The following is a 21,168-nucleotide window of genomic DNA, read 5'->3' on the forward strand; positions in this document are numbered from 1 at the left end:
CAGTCTCAGAAGATGGGTATATAGCAGGCAGACACTAGAGGGGGCCAGAGAAGACACAATCATAGTTTAGGTTTGGGTTCATGGTTCCCAAGCATTAAGAGTCTGCCATGGTGGAAAGCATAGGAACGGGCAACAGATTTGGGATTGTTATGCTGAGGGAAGTCTGTTTCTCTACACATTTGACTACTAACAGCCTCTCCCTCTCTCCTCTAGCAGGTGCAAAGTCCTGTCGTAAAACCGGCAATGTGATGCCCATGGTTGTACCGTAAGTCACCATCAAGAACTCAAGCTTAGTGGAACGTCTTAGAAGACCACAACACAACCACCTGTTAGATCATCCTCGTGAATCAGATGCGGATGGGGTTGAGGGTGTCCAGAGCAATGTTTCCTCTTCCTACCGAATCCTGAAGTTATTTCAGCAGCAGCCTTACACCCCTCCCCAATAAGCTGTTCCAGGAACACAGACCGTCCTTTTGACTATGGTTCTAGGACTGTCTGCTTCCCTAACTACTTCCTCTGACTCCACCCCTTCCCCAGTCCCCAGCTTCTGCCTCCTGGTTTGGATTTCCCTACCTTCCCACCTTTTAGAGCTCACCAAGAACCCTCGACCTATTTATCACTGCTTATGGATATAATGTAACAGAGAAAACTGCTTCCACATGGGATGCCTTTTTGACAAGTGAGGACACTGGCATTCTGAATTCTCTACATCTGGGTGTGCCCCTTCCTTAGGTTATCTCAAGCTCTCGATTCTAGTCGGCCCCCACAAGCTACTTCTGCTTCTTAGTTCATGGAAGCAAAATCTTACTTAAAGATGGCAACATCAATGATTTAGAACTGAAAGATGGCATTGGTCATCCTATATAAGTTCTCCTCTTAAAAAATACCCGATTTGTCAGTATGGTTCATTTGACTGTTTAGGGGTTTACAGGGGTCTCTTCAAATGTGAGTAAATGCTACAGAAAGAATAAACAACATTCAGAGGGTTGTCAAGAGCATACAATTTGAAGATTGTGTCCAAACGCACTTTACCTGAGTGGAGGAGTCACTAGGTGTCACTGTTGATATATAGTCCTAGGAAGGATAAAGTCATGATTCAAACAGGAGTCAGAAAGGGGTGTGGTAAGAAGGGACCTCGTTCCTTGGCTTACGGGGTGTTCTGCGGGGTGTGGCATTATGGTAGCCTTCTGGAAGAAGGCATGCTTTGTTTTACCCCAAAGGATGAGACAGAAATGGTGTACAGTGGAGTGAAAGTCATAAACATAAGTAGGGGGTTGGGGAAGGGGTGGGTGAGGAGCAGGAAAACCTAAATCAAAGGCTCGAATACCCTGTTTCTCCTGCTCGGAATCAAAGGCTTGAACACCCCGTTTCTCCTGCTCGGAATGACAAGCTGGGTGCCAAGCTGTGAACCACGCATCCCGTTTGACAACCCCTTATTCTTGCTGTCCCTATAAATCTGCTCAGCTCAAGCACTTGGTTAAAGATAGAAAAGGGGAGGTTGGAGAGATGACTCAGCAGTTAAGAGCACTGGCTGCTCTTGCGGAAGACCCAGGTTCAATCCCCAGCAGGCACGTGGAGGCTCACAGCCATCTCTAACTCCAATTTCAAGGGATCCAGCTCCCTCCTCTGGTCTCCTAAGCACTGCTTGCACATGGTGCACCACATCCAGGCAAAACATTTACATACATAAAACAGCAATAAAAAAGTCACTTAAGAAATAATATAGTGAGGCAGAGGTAGGCGGATCTCTGAGTTTGAAGCTAGCCTGGTCTACAGATCTAGTTCCAGGATAGCCCGGGCTGTTACACAAAGAAACCCTGTCTCAAACAAACAAGCAAACAAATAAAAAAAAAAAAAGCAATCAAACAAAAACACTAAAGGAGAATAAATTGGCACAAACTGGTAGTTGAGCCTATACGAGTCCACTCAGCAAGACCCTACTCCAAAACCCTCTACAGTGCAGTATTTGAGCTTCCCAAATGACGTCCATCGTCACAAGGCAAGGTTAAGATTGGAGAATTAATGAGGAATTGGATCAGGAAGGTGTACCAGGCAGAAAGGGCATTGACCGGGGCCAGACCCTTAGAGTTGCACTGAGTTAGCTTGAAGCAATTGCTCTAGGCAAAAGTCATGCGTTGTTTTGTGCTGGGCCATTAGAGAGAAGTCACTGAAGGAAGGGCTAGCGGACAGTGCTCTCGCTTCCCCTCCCGGGCACTAGGGAACATCAGGAACCTGTGGCTGCCTGGCTCCAGAGCCTTATTCGCTACAGGAGATTAGTATTCAAAGGTGTGGGTGGGACCCCCAGGCCATCTGATGTTAGCCTTACTGACTGGAACGGTCTCGGTCTGTCTAAAGTACTGGCTCTCAACACATGGGCTGTAATCCCCTTGGGCTCACACAGGGTTCGCCTAAGACCACTGGAAAACAAAGATATTTACATTATGATTTGCAACAATAGCAAAATTACAGTTATGAAGTAGCAACAAAAACGATTTTGTGGTTGGTGGGGGGGGGGTCACCACAACATGAGGAACTGTACTAAAGGGTTGCAGTGTCAGGAAAACTGAGAACCAGTGCTCTCAAGTTACCTGATTGGCCATTTATGGCAGGACTGATCAGCAAACAATTTTAATGTATATTTTTGCAGTAACAACAACAAAAAGATCAGTGTATGGACATTTTGAAAACTGTCTCAACCAGCAATGCTCATAAATTTAACTAAGTTTGTGATGGTGTGATTACTTCCTAACAGTGCAGTAAAATGCCTAAAACAATTGATTGGTAAAAATTAAAGCACTGTTCTTTTTTTTTTGATTAATTTATTTTTGTTCTATGTTCATTAGTGCCTTGCCTGCATGCATGTCTGTATGAAGGTGCTATATCCCCTGGAACTGGAGCTACAGACAGCCATGAGCCACCATGTGGATGCTGGGAACTGAACCCCGGGTCCTCTGGGAGAGCAGCCAGTGCCCTCCACCGCTGAGTCATCTCTCCAGCGAGTAAGCACTGCTCTTTTTTATGTTTCTTATTTATGCACAGGAAGGTTGGATGGCAAGCGGGTCTCAGAACAAGGCATTCAAATGACCAACAAATAAAAGTACTTGAAATTTTTTGATATTAAACATTAAAGTTCTCAGTTCCATGGTGACAGAGGTCAGCTGGTTGCTTTAAACTGGCAAAGGTCTTGCTGCACAAACCTGGCCACCAGGAGTGTTCTCCTCCTTTCTGTGGGTTTTTGCACCTTGATGTGGGTTCAGAAAAGCAATATGATACATACAATATGCATATCTATAATTTTTGCAAGTAATAAAAGCATTTTAATAAAACAGTGAAAATCAATATCTTTAGCATGAAATGAACATAGGTTAAAGAGAACGCTAATACCATATCAGAGGTGAAAGAGAAAGCAAAATGATAAAAATACATTAAAAACACCAAATACAATGCCTAGAGATATAATGTATCCATGTGTCAACAGAACAAAACCGAAGACAAACTTAGTTGATTGACAAAAGTGTTCTCGGCAGAATAGTAGTGGGAACCTGGAGACAGCAGAATACTTCTAAAATGTTTGTTCCAAACATCTCTTCAGTTGGCTTAGGACACCCTGTGGGAAATATTCGAGAGTTAGAACAAACAAGGCCTTTGCATCAGCTACCCCTGAAAGGTGGGCCACAAACAAATCTCTCTAAAGGAATAATTACAAGCTAAAAGTGATGAAGAAACGTAGCGAAAAGAGATTTGAGAATCTGGGATACAGAAGGTAGAGGGATTTTAAAAAACCACGTTGTTCAAGGCTGGAGATGTGTTTCTGTGGTATAGAGCTTGGCTGTTATATATGTTCCTGGATTTGGTATCCAATGCCAAAAATATAGAACATTGAAAAAAACTATAAAATATTATATATAAATAATGTAAATATGTAAATCGAATAAGCCAATAAAAATCTTGGGAGATTCCTCTTGATAGTGGGAACTTTTTTTCAAGGAAAGGTTTCATTGTGCAGCCCTGGCTGTACTGTAACTCTCTCTGTAGACCAGGTTGGTCTTGAACACACAGAGATCTGCCTGCCTCTGTCTGCCGAGTGCGGGGATTAAATGAGTGTGCCACCATCACCTGGCTGGAAATTTTTATAATGCTTACAACTGCCAAAAGGCTAGATCCAGAAGTTGGCAAGGAAAAGTTGGACAAATTCAGAGAAGGAAAGAAAAAATTTAAATAGGAAATTTTATGAGAAAATATCTCCATGGCTAATAGAGATAAAAGAAGAGACTTAGCTACATAAATATTAAAAATTCAAATTGTGTTCATAATTATTGTTTGTATACTTTTTTGAGACAAGGATTCTCTATGTAGACAATGGCTGGCTAAAAACTTGCCATGTAGACTTAGCAGGCCTTAAATTTACAGAGATCTGCCTACCTCTGCTTTCCAAGTGTGGGGACTAGAGGCGTGCACCACCACTCCGGGCTATGTCGATTCTCTTACAAGGATGGCAAACATGAAGAAGTCCTGACAGATGCCCTAGAAATGGAGCAACAGAACCTTCAACTATCAACAGCAGGCAGCAAACTCTTAAGACCCTGTGGGAGACAGCTTGGCATCCAGAAGCTGAAGACAGAAAAACTGTGCAACCTACCTACCCTGGACTCGGGTATTTAACCTTCAAGAAGCCCCACCTGTGGAACACACACACACACACACACACACACACACACACCTGCTCACAGAATTTTGTGTATTGAGAAATGTAAGCAACCCAGGACTGGGGGATGGTTCCATGGTGAAGTACTTGCTGAACAAGAGTAAAGACTGGGGTTTGGACTCCCAGCACTCAGACACATGCTGGGTGGGGCATGGTCTCCTGCTTGTGACCCCAGTGCTTAGGAGGCAGAGCTGATGGATGAATTGGTAAGCTCTGGGTTTGATTGAGATACCCTGTTCATTATATAAGGTGGAAAATGACTGAAAAAACACTAGGGCCAACCTCTGGCCTCCACAAGCACACACTCTCACACATGTTCACTTGCACATACAAGCATGCACACACACATGGATGCCAGCACACAACACACATATGCACATGTGAAAAGAATTGTAGACAATCTAGATGGCAGAATAGAGATTTGTGGGTAACTGTACAATACATGGCACAGGAATAAAAATGACACACACACACATATACACGTGCACACATACGTACGCACACACACACACACCCAGAAACAAAATTGTGTTTTCCAAATGACTCTGTTTACACAGAACAGAAGGAGATGATAATAATAATTAAAAAGATATGTTTGGCCGAACATGGTGGTAGCATACATCTTTAATCCCAACCCTCGGGAGGCAGAAGAGGGCAGATATTTGTGAGTTCAAGGCCAGCCTGGTCTACAGAGTGAGTTCCAGGACAGTCAGAGTTACACTATCTGAAACCCTATCTGTCAAAAAACCAACATATGTGTATGGGGAAGCATAGTTTTGAAAATATGAAGAAAAGAGCAAAGGAGGTTATTATATTAATTTAAGAGTCTTTGGGAGGATGTGAGACCTGGAAAGAAACAATGTGTTTCGGGTGTGGAAGGTGCTCTTTCTTTTGACTCAGTGATAGCCTAGTGGGTGAACACTTCATACATTTGTTAGGTTGAACATTAATCTTTAGCAAATATTTTAGCATCATTTTTTACACATGTTCTAAAAAAGGCTTTCTGCCTTTTTATTCTCCTCAGATACAGAACTCGTCAACCCTAACGCCATTAGATAGGGCAGATCAAGGTAGATGTTTGCCCCCAGGAGAAGGGCACTGGGGGCCCAATGTGGGAGTCAGACCTGGGACAGGCCGGAGGGCATCTGTGTAGGAGGGTGGCTGGCACTCGGAGCAGAACCAGAGAGTGCTCAGTGCAGGAGCAGGAAACAGTGCCAAGGGAAAGTTGTCCTGAGGACAATGAGAAAAGCATGCACCTGAGATGGGGGCCAGGGGGACAGCCTGGTACAGGATGAGCTCCTTAGTCCTGTGAGGAAGATACTCATGTAGAAGAACAGCCTAGTGAAGAAGCTGAGGTCTGGTCAGGGTTAGGAAGTTCTTCACAACTGAGGAGGGATGTGGTAGCTGAAGGAGGGGTATGTGGGAGAGCAAGACCCAGGAAATGCGGTGGAACCCCAACATGACCCAAAGGATGTACAGGCAGGTGTGCAGCGTCAGAGCCCAAGAAGACTGAGACCATGTAGCTGCCAGACTGGCCTGCCATGGGGAGTAATGTCCAAGCACAATACTGAGGATTTTCCCAGAGCAGGGTATCATGAAGACCAGATCTAAGCAGACCAAAGAAGGCACCATTTTCCAAGGATGACCTGATGAGGCCATGGAACCCTAATTAAATGACCTGGGCATCTGTAGGTAGAATGTCCCAGGGTAGAGCCATCTCAATCAGGATAAAGTTGAGTATTTTCCCATGTACACACATACTCACACACTTATATGTGATACATATATAGCATTGTTGAAGTTGAAAAGAAAGTAATAACTCATTGTTCATTACAACTGTTCATTCTACAAGAGAACTGATTATACTTTGTCCTTTGATTTCAGGAACCTGTGGAAGAGAGAGAGAGAGAGAGAGAGAGAGAGAGAGAGAGAGCAGAAAGAGTAAGGAGAGATTTGGAGCAGCGACATTTATTGTTTGGCAGAGGAGAAGGATATGTTCTTTTGGAGATGCCAGCAAGGAGAGAAGGTTAGCTAGATGTTACTCAACCTCTCTGAACTAGCAGGTTTTCACTCCAGCTTTTGACTCTCAAGTCTTACTTATAAATAGAACGATAGAGATTTAATTTAGTTAAAGCTACCTTTAGAAGCAGTGGTAGAGCCAGTGCCTGCAGGAACAGAATCCTACCAGGCTGTGGCCTAAGTGGCCAGGCCACTGCCAGAAAAGCTGCAGAGTTGCGATTGCTGGCTGAAATAGTAGTAGATTAAGGCACAACCAACGAGCTGAAGATAAAACAGCAATTCATTAGTGAGGAAGGATTGCCACCTGGTTCTTTTTAAAATCCAGTATTACTCTAACTCCAAAGTCAAGTGGAGACACAACAACAAAAAAGAAAATTATAAACCAACTTCCTTGACCAAGCTGCCAAACTATATTCTAAAAGTACATTAAAAAATAGTTTGTAATGTTTACCTTATGTGTGTGAATGTTTTGGATGGTTGTGTGTATGTGCACCACGTGTGTACCTGGTGCCCACACAGGTCAGAAGAGGGCATCAGAGCCCTTGAACTGGAGTTGCAGACGGTCTTGAGCTGCTATGTGGCTGCTGGGATCCGAGCACAGGTCCTCTTCAAGAGCAGCAAGTGATCTTCACTGTGAAGACATCTCTCCAGTCCCCTAGCTATGCATGTTTATACCCATTGATTTGTGCTGCTCTCAGCTTGACTAGAAGAAGCTTCTTTTTGCAGTGGGTGGTGATCAAATTCAGAAACCCGCAACTGTTGACAATGCCGAGAATAAGTGGCAATCAGGGCTCAGCCATGGATAGAATGTCTTTATCAAGCCCCTGCCTTACCTCCAGCCCCACACCCAAGGCTCAGGGAGCAGTGTGGTAGAGGGGGGCAGGGTAGATTGTGGGTGTGCTGTAAAAGGCAAACTTCGGGAGGTTGTATGACTGTTACACACTCAAACACACTGTACCCGTGGTTACCCACACTGTACCCGTGGTTACCCACACAAGACCGGCACAAGATCAAGCTACTCAAACATTCCAACATGAAGCAGGGACTGACTCCTGATGTCTCACCCGCAGCTGAGAAGCTCATGACAGTTGATGGCTCCCAAGGGAGGAAGAGCCACTTTTCTAAGTGTGGTAAGTGGCTTTTGGTCGTTTGCCCATGCCCCAGTGGATGACCCCATACAGGGGCACATAAGGGCAGAACTAATTAGAATTTGTACCTCATGGACAAAAATCAGAGAATTTGGGTAGAGATGGAAGATCTGTTTGGGGGGGTGAAGGAAGGGAGCGTGGAGAGAACATGGAATGGATCAGCTCAAATATGAGAGAACGAGGACTAAGCACAGGTTATTCCCATCACCCTTGCTCACGCACCATAGCGAGACGATAAGAACCTACCGACGATATACATGTGCAATACATTGCACACATGTATAAGGTCTTTAAGATGTACAACATTTCAATTAGACAAGAATATTTTTTTTTTAAATCTTTGAAAGTTTGTTCGTAAGTTTGCATGTAGGGGTTGCAGACTCACACATCTTTATTGGAAGCTGGAGGACAGCTTCTGGGTCCCTCCCGTCTTGTGTGAAGTAGCGGCTTGTATCTTTTAAGTTTTCTAGTGATTTGGTGGAGTCCGTGTGGCACTTTCTTCGTGGGATTTTCACCTGATCTGAGAAGCCACGGCACTGAGCCGCTTACTTGATGGTCCATCATTTGGAGCTTATCCAGCTCTGCCAATCAGAGGCGCCCTACCCCCACCCCTGTGAGCCTCTCTAATGCAGCTGTCTCCCATGACTAGAGTGCTCCCATGACACCTGCTCCCAGGTGCTCCTCACCAGTCCCCCACCGGCACCCCCAGGACTCAGAGGAAGTAGAACTCCATCTTCCTGGGAAGTCACATGACACACCATTTTTGTTTTGTTTTATTGGTCAGAGCAGAGCATACCTAGCGTCAGTGAAGGGGCCTAGACCCCACTCATGGGTAAGAGGCACATGGGACAACACTGATTCCCTGCTTCAAGACTGCCATGCTGTCTTGTACCATTTCTTCCTTCACCTGACTTCCTCCTCTGTTCCTCTTCAGTTCCTCTTTGCTTCCTCCTGTCTCACCCATAATATTTGATTTGGGGGTTCTAGCAGACACTGTGCAATTGTATCTTTATTACAACCCCAGAAAGCAACTTCAAATGCAGATTTACCATGAAGAGGACTCCAGCTGTCAACCCCAAAGATCTGAGGAGAAATACCACTGTCCCAAATCATCATGGCTAAATGAATTAAAGCAGGCAGTTAATTAAAGCAAGCTTTTTAAATTTATGTTTACGGGCTGCCTCCCCCCTAAGGTGGGGTTCAAGAGATCAGCGTTGAACATGGGGGAGATAAGATGTTTATCGCTCATGGATAAGGGGTTTCCAAATGGGGGTTTGGTGGGAAAAATAAGTTGGGTCATAGGGGCAGAACATAAGCATAACAAGTTAGTCATAATGGCCTCCTGAACAAAGACATGATTGCAGGGTGGTCATAGCAACCTTTTGAAAGAGAGGTGGGATTGCAAGATGGTTATAAACAACTGTATGCAACAAAGACATGGTTACTGTTTCCTGGAACAGGAAGTACAGAACCATTTGTAGTTAAAGTTACAGGTGGGGCATAGCCTAATCCTTGAGAAACAGAAGTTTAATCATAAACCTACGGAGGCAGGCTGGTCCATCACAGCCTCAGCGCCCTCCCTTGAGAAGACTGAATGATTCTGGAAAGGACCCTGGCTGTTGTGCTTTCGTGGTTAAATGACGGTGCTATCTAAGAGGTTCTAACTGCTGTCAGTCAACCTGTCCCCCTCCACTCTGCCGTCACACTTCTCCTGGGTCAGGTGCATTAGAACAGACGCCAGCATTTTGAGCATCCACACAGAAGGAAGTTAAGTTAGGAACATATTTAGTTGGGGATTAGTGATATATGTTTAGTGTAGTAAGTTGCTCCTGACGTAATAATAGCTGCAAGGACTAATCCCATTGCATACTGTGCGAGCTCCTTTGACATTGAGGCACGAGGCTAGAGGTTTGATTCTGGAGCTCACATCCCTGACTCTGGAGGGATGTGGAAGGAGGCAACCTTTTCAACGTATTGAGCCAGAAAAACACGTGCCTGAAAGTTTCTAGGAATGTGAGAAAACACGTTTGAAATAGAAAACAAGACTCTCAGAGTCTGCCAGATAGCTCAGCAGGTAAAAAGTGCTGGTTGCCAACCCAGAAACATCCGGTTCAGTTTCTGGGCCAGCAAGAGCTGACTCCTGAGTGTTGCCACACATCGGCCATGGCACACGCCCCCACTAAGTGAAGCAATGTAAAAAAATATTTAAAAACGAAACAATTTTCCCCATTTTACACACCGTGTATGTGTGTGTGTGTGTTGCTGGGGACAGAAGCCAGTCCCTCAAAAATGCTAGACTTTACCAGCGAGGTGTGCCTGCAGGCAGAAAAAAAATGTTTTTTAATGAAATTAACTGCCACTATTTTTATTACTGTTTATGTGTATGATGTGTATGTAACTGTGTGTGTGAGAGAGAGACACAGTGTGTGTAACAGAGTGTAAATAAAAGTAGACATCAGAAAATGACGCTGTGGCGTTGATTTTCCCATCCCACTTTGTGGGTATTACAGGGATTGAACACACACCGTCTGCCAGTCACAGCAAACACCTTTATCCCTGACAAGGACTTTCACCCCCAAGCAACCATCTCATAAACACTCCAAAAGTCAGTTCTAATGGAAGCTTGGTTGGAAGTTCTTCACAGGTAAGAGCAGAGTGAAGGGACCGCAGAGATGGCTCAGGGTTGAACGCATGTGCTGCTCTTGTGGAGGACTCAAGTGTCATAGCCAGCACCCACTTCCGATGGCTCAACATCACTGTGACTCCAGCCCCAGGGGGTCTCTACTTCTGGCATTTGCAGGCACCTGCACACACACACACACACACACACACACACACACACACAAACTAAATCTTTAAAAAGTAGATGGTGAACTCTATTCTTACTTGAGATATTTTCTCCTATATTTCTAAGCATTTTTTAAACGAGCCCCCAGTTTTAGGAGTGCTGTCTCTTCTCTTTCTCAGTCCTTTAGCATTGCAGGATAGATACATTTCCCCTGTTCCACAATTGTCATGATTTTCACACTTCTCTTTTTGCTGTTAGTAGAAGATTTATAATCTGTCGTGATGTGGGATTTCCCTCTGTATGCTGTGATTACCATTAATGAATAAAGAAACTGCTTTGGACCTATAGCAGGGCATAACTTAGGTAAGCAGGGAAGACAGAATTGAATGCTGGGAGAAAGAAGAGTAGAGTCAGAGAGAAGCCATGTAGCCCTGCAAGAGACTGATGCCAGAACTTTAGCCAGTAAGCCACAGCCATGTGGTGATACACAGATTAATAGAAATGGGTTAAATTAATATGTAAGAGTTAACCAATAAGAAGCTAGAGCTAATGGGCCAAGCAGTGATTTAAATAATATGATTTCTGTGTGATTATTTCAGTTCTGAGAGGCCAGGACAAACAAGCAGCCCCCTTACAACACTATTGTTATCTGAGAATTTATACAGGGGACCAAGATGGGGATAGCATATTGAGTCCTCTGAACAGACATGAACATCTGCACATAGAAGGCTGTGAACAGAAGTGAACATCTGCATGCAAAGGGCTGTGAATAGATGTGAACACCTGTAGACAACAGAGGAGTTATTCAGATTCTGAGACATTAGAACTCACAGGATCCTTTATTAGGAGGAACTAGAGTCTTCATAGGAATAAATGAGAGCCCTGAAAGTTGAGGTCACAGGGTCTTACACTGAGAAGGGGTCGAAAGATTGAAGAACATTACGTTTGAAGAGACGCTGGGGTGAGGGAAAGAGAATAAGCAAATTCTGCGGTTCTGTTGTGGGAGCAGCCAGAGTCTTAGTGGCTAAGGCTTGGCCGCTGTCAGCCAATCTAGAGTATCCTTGGACTCACAGAAGGAAGTCTCAAATTGCCAAGACCTGGAGCTTCCTGCAGTTCATCCTTATCATATCCAGGAAGACAGATCTGTAAGACACAAGGGTAAGGATGGAGATGCTTGGCTTCAGTCACCATAGGAACCAGATCTTTCAGCAAATGGAAGGGAATGGGATGATTTTCACATCCTCGGGCTAGCAGGGAAACCAGAAGTGATGGGTGTGCTGAGCTCAGAGTAATTTGCCTTCTAATTTATACCACTTTATACTTGTTAATTCAGGATGGTGACCATGGCAGCTCACATGCTCCTCCTCTGAGTTGGGTCGGGTGCTCCCTGCTCCTGTGTCCTTTCTTTTCCCACTGCTCCCCCAAGACTTGCAGGCTTCCCTTAGCCCACTGCCTCCCTCTTATCCCCTCTTTTCCAGGTCCTTCCATTTGCACTTCCAGGACTGCCCAGGCCTTGGAAAGGACTGATGCTCAAATTGCAGGTTGGGGTCCTTTAGCACTTACGTCATTTTTTACAGATGGATGTACAGATACTTTCACTTTGGAAGTTGTTAAGGTTCCCTTGGCAACCACCATAGATGAATTGGGTACAGAGCCCAGTTTTTTTATTATACCACCAGCGTGGAAAATAAGCCAAGCAGGGACCAGAATCCTGGGGCAGACTGCACACGTCTGTGGGGAAATCATGGGAGACAGATATTTGGATGCCTGTCTCCTCAGGAACAACCCCACCGCCTTCCTCTGTCCACTGCTCTCTTTGTCTAGCTCAGAGCTATGCTTCCGGTTCTGTGGGAATTTGACCAGTCACTTCAGCCTCTTTGGTCTTCTTTTTCTCAGCTGCAGGGTGACAACACAAAGAACCACTTTGCTTGTTGGGACACGACCGTCCCAGGAGCAGACATGGCCATTGTCTCTCCTCAGCATCTGAACAATGACTGCTTGATGACTTGGTCTCATAAACGGCAAGGATGGCCGTCTCTTTCCTCTCTGCCAGGAATGGCCACCATCTAAGTTAAAACATCTCCAGTCCTCTGGACGTCAGAGGAGCTGATGCACTGGCTCAGGACAGTTATCTTCCAACCCCAAAGTCCTCCCTCTCCACAGCTTCTCTCTTTTGCTGCTCCTAACGCTCATCCTTTCGAATCATCCTTGAAAGTCAGCCTACTCCCCAGTCTCCGCGCCTTCACACCTGCTCAATGCCCGAGCTGCTCTGGCTAGCACGGCACACTCTATTCATTCTTCAGAACCCTTCCAGTAGCCAGATATGGTGGCATTTGCCTGACATCCCAGCACTTGGGAAGGAATCCTCCTGCAGGAGGATTGCAGTGATTTCAAGGTTGCCCTGAGCTATATAGAAGACCGTGTCTGCAATATCTAAACACTCCCAGCATCAATGCCTTTCTGATGTCTCCTGGGTCCATGCTTTATCTCTTGATTTTAATGCATCTGTTTTATGTCTGCGATGAAGATTTATTGTGGATTTTTCCATATTTTCTGACTGCTGGAGAACTGAGTTCTTCGTGAACAAATACTGTACCTTAGCCCGGTACAGCCGTTCTAAGCAGATCTTTGGCAAGAAATGGATGTTTCAGGAATGTTCTCAGAAATAAATAAACAAAGGAAGGAAGGAAGGAAGGAAGGAAGGAAGGAAGGAAGGAAGGAAGAAAAGATCCCAAACTTAAGCATTTAATGAACAACTGATTTCACCACTGAAATATACCATTACAATCACGCAAGTTTAGCTATTAAAGTGTTGGCCATGGGCCTTGGCCTTTGACACATGTTGACATTTCCTCTGGTGTGCAGCCCTCGTTCTGTTCTCATTGTGCAGGTAGAGGGTATGAGACTTGGAGAGGTGAAGTCAGTCCCTGATGGCACACACCAGAGAGGGAGTTAAGTGTAGATGAATCACCAGATATGGTGGTGTGTGCTTAGAACCCCAGACACCCAAAGACTGAGGCAGGAAGATGTCAAGGTTGAGGTCAGCCTTAATTGCCTGATTCAGCAACCAGAACCTGAGTAGACCACAGTCGGGGGTTAGGATCACAGGGAGGATCACATCTGGATGTCCGAGTGCTCTCTGAACCCACCTCCCAGTATTTCCACGCCTGATCACATGCCTCCTAGCACAGGGTTTTCCCGTGAGCACTTGCTGGTGTCTGGAAGGCTACTCCTCCCTTGTTTCCCTGCACATTACCTGTCCTTCAGATTCCAAGTCCTATATGGCTTCCCCAGGAAATGCTTTGGTGGCCTCATTGAGGAGCCCATTCTGGGTGTCACGAGCACCCGTAAATATTTGCTGATTGATAAAATGGGTGAGTAGTTTTGAGGGTCTTGCGTGGAGCTCAAGGACGTGAGCAGAGAAAAGAGTATAGGAGGCTAAGGCGATGAGGGGAGGCATCCTGGATTTTATGTCAGTCCGAGGGCTGGACAAACAAGCCGGCAAATACCCGACACCTGTCTCAACTTATGAACAGCCAGACGTGTTTTTGCTGTTTGATGAGACTTTGGTAGCTACTTGGCATCTCAGAACAGCACCTGAGTGTAGTTAAGGGGTCACATGACTCAGTAACAATATGCCTCATATAAAAGGATTAACTGAGGTTCAAAATGAAAAGGCCAGGTCTAGATAAATGGCTCACTAAGATCACTTACTACCCCTTCAGAAGACCTGGGTTCAGTTCCCATTACCCACATGGCAGCTCACAACTATTTATACCATCAGTTCCAGGGGCTATGATGCCCTCTTCTTTCCTCCAGAGGCACTGTATGCATTTGATGTGCATACATACATACATTGAGCTAAAACATTCACTCACATAAAAATAATCTCTCTTTAAAAAGAAAAGTGATATTGTTTCCTTCATATACTGATATGGAAGAAAAATGGACAAGGACAGTCTCTCTCTGTCCATTACTGTCAAAATCTGCGCCAATCAGACGCCGTGAGAATTGTGGTCAAACGCTAACCCTCAGTGGTCCAGGAGCAGACATGGCAGTACCAGCATTGGAAGGCAGGAGGGGTTACCCAGAAGACATGGCAGTACCAGCATAGGAAGGCAGGAGTGGGACCCAGAAAGCATGGCAGTACCAGCATAGGAAGGCAGGAGTGAGACCCAGAAGGCATGGCAGTACCAAAATAGGAGGGTACAAGCAATTCAGCGAACCGAACAGTTACCTATGTTGGGGTCGATGCATTTTTTTCCACAGCCAAACAGGCAGCACTTTTGCTTATTTGAACAGTGTCTGTGCCTTGAACACTCTTTTGTTTCTTCATAGTTACACGTTGCTCTGTAATTTGGGCACGCTTCTATAGGAAAAGAAGAAAATGTGGTCCCTTGAGGAGTTGAAGGAGATATTATTCCGCCTTCCTAGTTCCAGAGTGTCATTGCAGAGCTGAGGAAGCCTGTTGGCTCCTCACCTGCCGCTAGGAGAGGCAACCCTCAGGGACTCAGGGTTTTCACAGCACTGGCCCCATCGCCCCCTGCAGTGACTCAGCAACTAATCCCCCAGAACCTTCTCTAGTTCTCTCTCCACCCTTACAAGATTCCCCAGAGAGGGACTTGCTCCTTTGGGACTATTCTGATCATTTGGCTTTGGCCTTCGTTGGCCCCTGTAGCTTAGTGTTTGCCTAGATTGTCATCCTGAAGGCTAATGGAACAAAGTTTGAAAAGCCTTGGTCAAGATGCCTGGACTAAAAGAACAGTGATTACTACTGATAAAGGACTTCCAGTGATTAATATTGCTAAAGTGTCCCAAGGAGCGAGCAGAGGCATCCAGAGCATGGGAGGCTCTGTGGACTTGCGCAGGGTCACACAGTTCTTGAGGAGTGGACCTGGAATTTGCTCCTGTCACACGTCCTCCTGATCACTCACTTTACCCACAACCTTCAAGTGCTCAGTGTGTTTTAGCTGATAAGGATGAAATCTCCCTGCTTCACCTTCTGAAGGGACCCTGGAGGCTGTTCTTCAGCACACAGGTAAGATCCTGTGGATACAGGAAAGCTTTGGGGAGCTGCAGTGGGCAGGCGAGGAAGCTGCTGGGGTGGTGCTAGGGAGAGGCTCATCCTTAAATAGAGATCCCTTTGACTATTTGATCTCCAAAGTCCATTTAATGTACACTGGTCCTGGCACCTCTATGAAGAATTCCTTATAAAGGTGGGGAATCAGCTGTCACAGCCAGGGCACCTCTCCAGGATGATGGGGAAACAGTGACCCCAAACATCTCACTCCCACCAGGGTCTGGGACTGGGAAAACCCTCTCATCTGCAGTGTGTTTTGTTCTTTGACCCCATCAAACTACTTCTCTCCATATTAAGAACAGTACTTACTCATAAAGAACCCCTCTGCCAGCTCAGGTTCCTGGATGCCCCACAAGAAGATGAAGGGAACCAGGAATGGCAGAAGTTCCCAGAGTCTCATCTTAAGAAGCAGTTGTCTGGCTAGAGGCATTAATCTGGGTGGAACTGGTCAGTGGCTCCGGCTTCTGCTCTGAGGCTCTGTGCCCCAGCTGTCAAGGAAGCAACTCTGGACACGAGCCAGTCATGCTCCCTCCCGGAGGCCATCCGTGGCCTAGCTGTCCCCACAGTCACACTGTGGAGGAAAGGCCTCTGACTCTCTGGTCTGGGCCTCTGCAAACTGAGATCTCTGACTCTCTGGCCTACTAGGGAAAGGGGTGCACTTGCTTGGGGTCTCCTAGAATCTCTTAGCAAGGTTATGTGATTCCAGAACCTTCCTTTTCCAGGGACAAATTGGCGTTTGGGAATACCCTAGTCCTTTTTCTCTGTGATTCCTCTCTTCTTCAGGAACTAGCTCTTGTAGACCAGGCTGGCCTCGAACTCACAGAGATCCGCCTACCTCTGCCTCCTGAATGCTGGGATTAAAGGCGTGCACCACAGCCCAGCAATGCTTTCTTTCTCCTGCCTCCTTCCCCCTCATCCTCCCTTCTTTCTCCATTTACTCCTCTCTCCACCCATCTCTCTTTTGAGACAGGATCCCGTCTATCCCTGGCTGGTCTCAAACTTGCTATGAAGTAGACGACTTCTGCCCCTTCTGTATCCACCTCCCCAGTGCCGGGATTACAGACCTGCATCACCTCCCCAGTGCCGGGATTACAGACCTGCATCACCTCCCCAGTGCCGGGATTACAGACCTGCATCACCTCCCCAGTGCCGGGATTACAGACCTGCATCACCTCCCCCGGTTTACGTGGGACTGGGGCTGGGGGCTTCAGGCATGCTACAACAGCACCAGACCAATCAAGCTGCATCCTGCCTTGACTGCATCTTGTCTGCCTCTCTGGCCTAATTATCTGTGGGTTTTGCCCTGTGTGTCCTTTTTCTCTTTTTCAATGACTCTGCCTGAGTCTCTGTCTCCTTTCCCTCCAGCTCCCTACCTTGACCTAGCTGGCCTTGAATTTGTAATCCTCCTGTTTTCTGAATATCTGTTATTACAGCCCTGAGCCATGATGCCCAACTCCTGCCCTGGATATGCCTTCTATATGGAGTAATGCAGTAAGGTGTGTGTAGCCGGGGATGGGTCAGAAGGCAGTCTCCAGAGTTGGTTTTCCTCTTCCATCGTGCTTGAGGTAGTCTCCTCACAGTTTGTTGCTGTACCAAGTATTCTGCATCAGCCTCTAGGGTATTTGCTTTTTACTGGTCTTACTGGAACTGGCCTTACAGTTGCTTGCATTCTTCCTACTTCCCATGGGTTCCGGAGTCTTCACCTTAGGTCCCCATGGTGAGTGCTCTACCTGCTACCTTTGGACTCCATTTCCCCAGGTGTGTCTTCCACAGAAACCAGGCAAAGAAAGTATAGTCAGTTTTAAGATCTTTGTGCCTCATGGGGATCACCGTTACTCATACGTGCTGTAGGTTTCCAAGTTGCCAATGGAATAGATCTGATGTTCTGACTACAAACAATGATACCTGAGCCAATGATGTGCTATCTTGAATTGTCCCACAATGTACACTCCTCACATATCATTCTACTCCATAAAATGCATAATCATCATTTGCCCAGTTTAAAAAGAAAAGGGTAATGTGTGAGATGCTCCAAAAGAGTGAGGTCACCATTAAAGATGAAAGCAAATGCTGAGAAGTGAGAACACTAAGGAAGAGAAAGGGGGAAGAGAAAGGTGAACTACATCTAATTCAAACCGTGCACGAGGACAATACTATCCCAAACACCAGAAGTTAAAAGACAATAATATATGGAAACTGTATGAAGGACTTAAAAGGTAAGTGTATTGGTGGCACTCCAGACACATTCTTTTACTTGGAATCCTAATTCTAGGCTGGACAGCTAAAATCACAGTGGCCTACTGCAGGCCGTCCCTGAGTGAGACAAACCCTGAAACCCTCAGCCTTTATACTCTCTCTCTTCTCTAGTCCCTACACCGTGTGTGTGTGTGTGTGTGTGTGTGTGTGTGTGTGTGTGTGTGTGTGTTCATGCGTGTGCACAGGTTGGAAGTCAGAGGACAACCTTGGGTGTTGTTCCTCAGATGACACCCACATTTATTTATTTATTTATTTATTTATTTATTTATTTATTTATTTTTGAGTGGGTTTTTCTCTGATGTGGAGCTCACCAAGTAGGCTACACTAACTGGCCAGACTGCCCCGGGATCCCTGGTCTCTTCCTTTCAAGGTCTGGGGTTACAATATGTACCACATTCCTGACTCCCACCCCCAATGTGGGTTCTGGAGATTGAACTATTTACTCAGGCAAGCCTTTACCCCTTGAGACAGTTCTGGGCGATTCTTACCCATTTTGTCTTTGCTTTGTTTCCACGAACCACATCCTCAGGGGAAGAACTTTGAATTGTCCTTTTGTTTGGAACCTGGAATTTCTCATAACTAACTGGCAAATGAGAAGTAGAGACATGGTTTTTTTTTTTTGTTTTTGTTTTTTGTTTTTTGTTTTTTTGTTTTTTTGGTTATTGCTTTGTTCTGTTTCTTTGTTTGGTTTTGTTTTTCGAGACAGGGTTTCACTGTGTAGCCTTGACTGTCCTGGAACTTACTATGTAGACCAAACTGGCCTCCAACTCAAAGATCTGCCTGCCTCTCTCTCCTGAGTGTGACCATCACAACACCTGGCTTGAGACATGGTTTTTAAGAATTAATTCATGAAAGAAGAGGTATCAGTGAGATGGCTCAAAGGGAGAAGGCTTTTGTCACACAAGTCCCACAACCTGATCTTAATCCCCCCAAACCCATATATAGGCGAAAGAGAAAAAGCAAAGTTGTCCTCTGATGCCCCTACATGCTGTGGCAGGCACTCCCATCCAATTGTAATTGTAATAATAATAAAATTATAAGAAGATCCCCCACAGATTGCAGGTCCATTAACTTCAGGAAGAAATACAGAATCCGTACAAAATGTCATTAAATCCTTATGTGCACGTGTGCTGTCTGGCAGATCATTCTGTGCCTGTAGGCTATGTGACCCTGGCATCAACAGAAACAATCTTCTCAAAGCCATTTTTCTAATTAGTGGATTGAAATAAAATCAGGCCATATGAAACAGTAAGTTAATAACAGGGCCAGGACCAAGAGGTCTTCTCATCTCTCATTATTATTGTTGTTTCCCCCTCATTTGGGGGGAGGGGGACAGGGTCTTATGTAGCCCAGGTTGGACTATCTCTTTATGTAGCCTTGGATTTCTGATCCTCCTGCCTTCACCTCCAGAGTGTTGGAATGACATCACATCGGGTTTATGTGGGGCTGGGGATTCCACCCAGGGCTTCATGACGCTAGTCAAGTACTCTGCTGCCTAAGCCACACCCATCCCAGTTATGTCTGCGGCTCTGGTTTGCCCGAGTTCTGCAAGAGGGAACTGGGCAACTCTTCAATCATGTCTCCTTGTCCTCGACAAAGCCAGGTCTCAGAGCATTTACCTTAAACTTATTTTTACTTTTTTATGTATAAGGGTGTTTTGCCTACATGAAAGAATGTCTGTGTACTACATGCATGGGTGGTACCAGAAGAGGCCAGAAGAGGAGTCCAAATCTCCTGGGACTGGAGATATAGATGGTTACGAGCAGCTTCGTGACTGGAGGGAATCAAAGCCAGGTCCTCTGGAGGAGCACCCAGTGCTCTCTCTACTGAGTTATCTTTCCTGCCCACCCTGACGGCATATTGGCAAATGAATCCCTTCCAATTAAAACAGATTCATTCTGTGGTAAAATTGCCAAATTTTCCCACCCTGACAAAAAACACACAGAGAATCACTACTTAAGTAAACAAAACATAATTCTAATATATCCATATTCCTTATATTTATGGTAACATATATTTCATAGTATTATAACTATGTTCCATGGGATAGACATGGGTTTGAAAAGACTATAGATAGATCTGCTTTCCCATCATGCCTAAACTGGGAACTCTCCTTTATAATGACTAGCTACAGGCTAATCTGATCAACTAATTCTCAAGACTGGATTGGTAGAAATAAATGGGTCAAATTTTAAACCAAACGAATTGCTTAAGCATATGTCTTCAGTCTTCTATGGAGTCCTGCAGTCTCTGATTGGGGAACTTGAGCTAACAGGAGAGGCAGGACTTATGACATTTGCTGACAGTGTGTCAGGGCACACGGGTCACCATGTCTGACCAGTTTTCCTGTCATGGGTAGATGTTGTTGATTCTGTTTTAATGAAAAATGGAGATTCATGACTGAGCTGAGACCACACAGCTGGTAACAGGGTGAGCCTGGGAAAACTCAGGTCCAACTCCAAACACAAGTTTTCTACCATTCTATCCTGATTCTATATTGATGCATCAAATTTTTGCACTGTTTCATCTGCATTCTCACAACAACAAGGCTGCCATGGTAATTGCATTTTTACGTTTTCTGGATGAGGAAACTGTAGATGGACATTTCTGTCCTGCCCAGTCCTGCAGCCGTTCAGTCCCAAAGAAACACACAGAAGCTTATATTAATTTTCAAGTTTGGCCTGTTAGCTCAGGCTTATTATTAACTAGCTCTTACAACTTAACTCATAATTCTTATCTACGTTTAGCCACATGGCTTAGAACCTTTTCTCAGTGCAGCATTTTCATCTTGCTTCTGCTGCTTCTGGCTGGTGCCTGCAGACTCACCCTTTCCTCTTCCCAGAATTCTCCTAGTCTGGTCACCCGCCTGTACACCCTACCTGGCAACTGGACAATCAGTATTTTATTAAACCAATATGAGTGACAAATCTTTACAGTATACAAGAACATTATCCCACAGCGCTTCCCCCTTTTTTTCTTTTCAAAACAAGAACCCTGAATCTAATTTCCTTTTTTACCTTTTTTCCTGACCATTATTCATAATCACTTGCAACCAACATACTAAACAAAGACAAACATCCATAATCCATTTGAGGGGAATGTGGGTATAGTTTTCTAGGCTACTTCCTACTGATTGGGGGTGCTGGTAATCTTGTGGAGACCCAAAGAAAAT

At 45.2% G+C, this 21,168-nt stretch overlaps 1 protein-coding gene across 1 annotated transcript; it reads right to left on the reverse strand.

The window, feature by feature from the left end:
- Positions 1 to 12,224: 12,224 nt before the first annotated feature.
- On the reverse strand, positions 12,225 to 16,160 carry LOC125404741 (WAP four-disulfide core domain protein 6A-like). Its single transcript, XM_087911403.1, has 3 exons — positions 16,050 to 16,160; positions 14,898 to 15,026; positions 12,225 to 12,391 (listed from the first exon to the last, which is right to left on the reverse strand). The coding sequence occupies exons 1-3, from the start codon at positions 16,138 to 16,140 to the stop codon at positions 12,225 to 12,227; spliced, it is 387 nt and encodes a 128-aa protein (XP_087767529.1). The 5' UTR covers positions 16,141 to 16,160.
- Positions 16,161 to 21,168: the final 5,008 nt, after the last annotated feature.

The sequence above is a fragment of the Myodes glareolus genome, chromosome 10 (assembly GCF_982192425.1).
Source record: "Myodes glareolus chromosome 10, mMyoGla1.1, whole genome shotgun sequence".
NCBI classification, from domain to species: domain Eukaryota; kingdom Metazoa; phylum Chordata; class Mammalia; order Rodentia; family Cricetidae; genus Myodes; species Myodes glareolus.

Excerpts from the sequence above, each read along its gene's own strand:
- LOC125404741 (XM_087911403.1), bottom strand. The coding sequence starts at position 16,140 with ATGAGACTCTGGGAACTTCTGCCATTCCTGGTTCCCTTCATCTTCTTG. Across the intron at positions 15,027-16,049 it reads GGCAGAGGGGTTCTTTATGA|CGTGCCCAAATTACAGAGCA; the intron begins GTAAGTACTGTT and ends TTCCTATAGAAG. Across the intron at positions 12,392-14,897 it reads ATGCATCGACCCCAACATAG|ACGTGTGCAGTCTGCCCCAG; the intron begins GTAACTGTTCGG and ends ATTTCCCCACAG.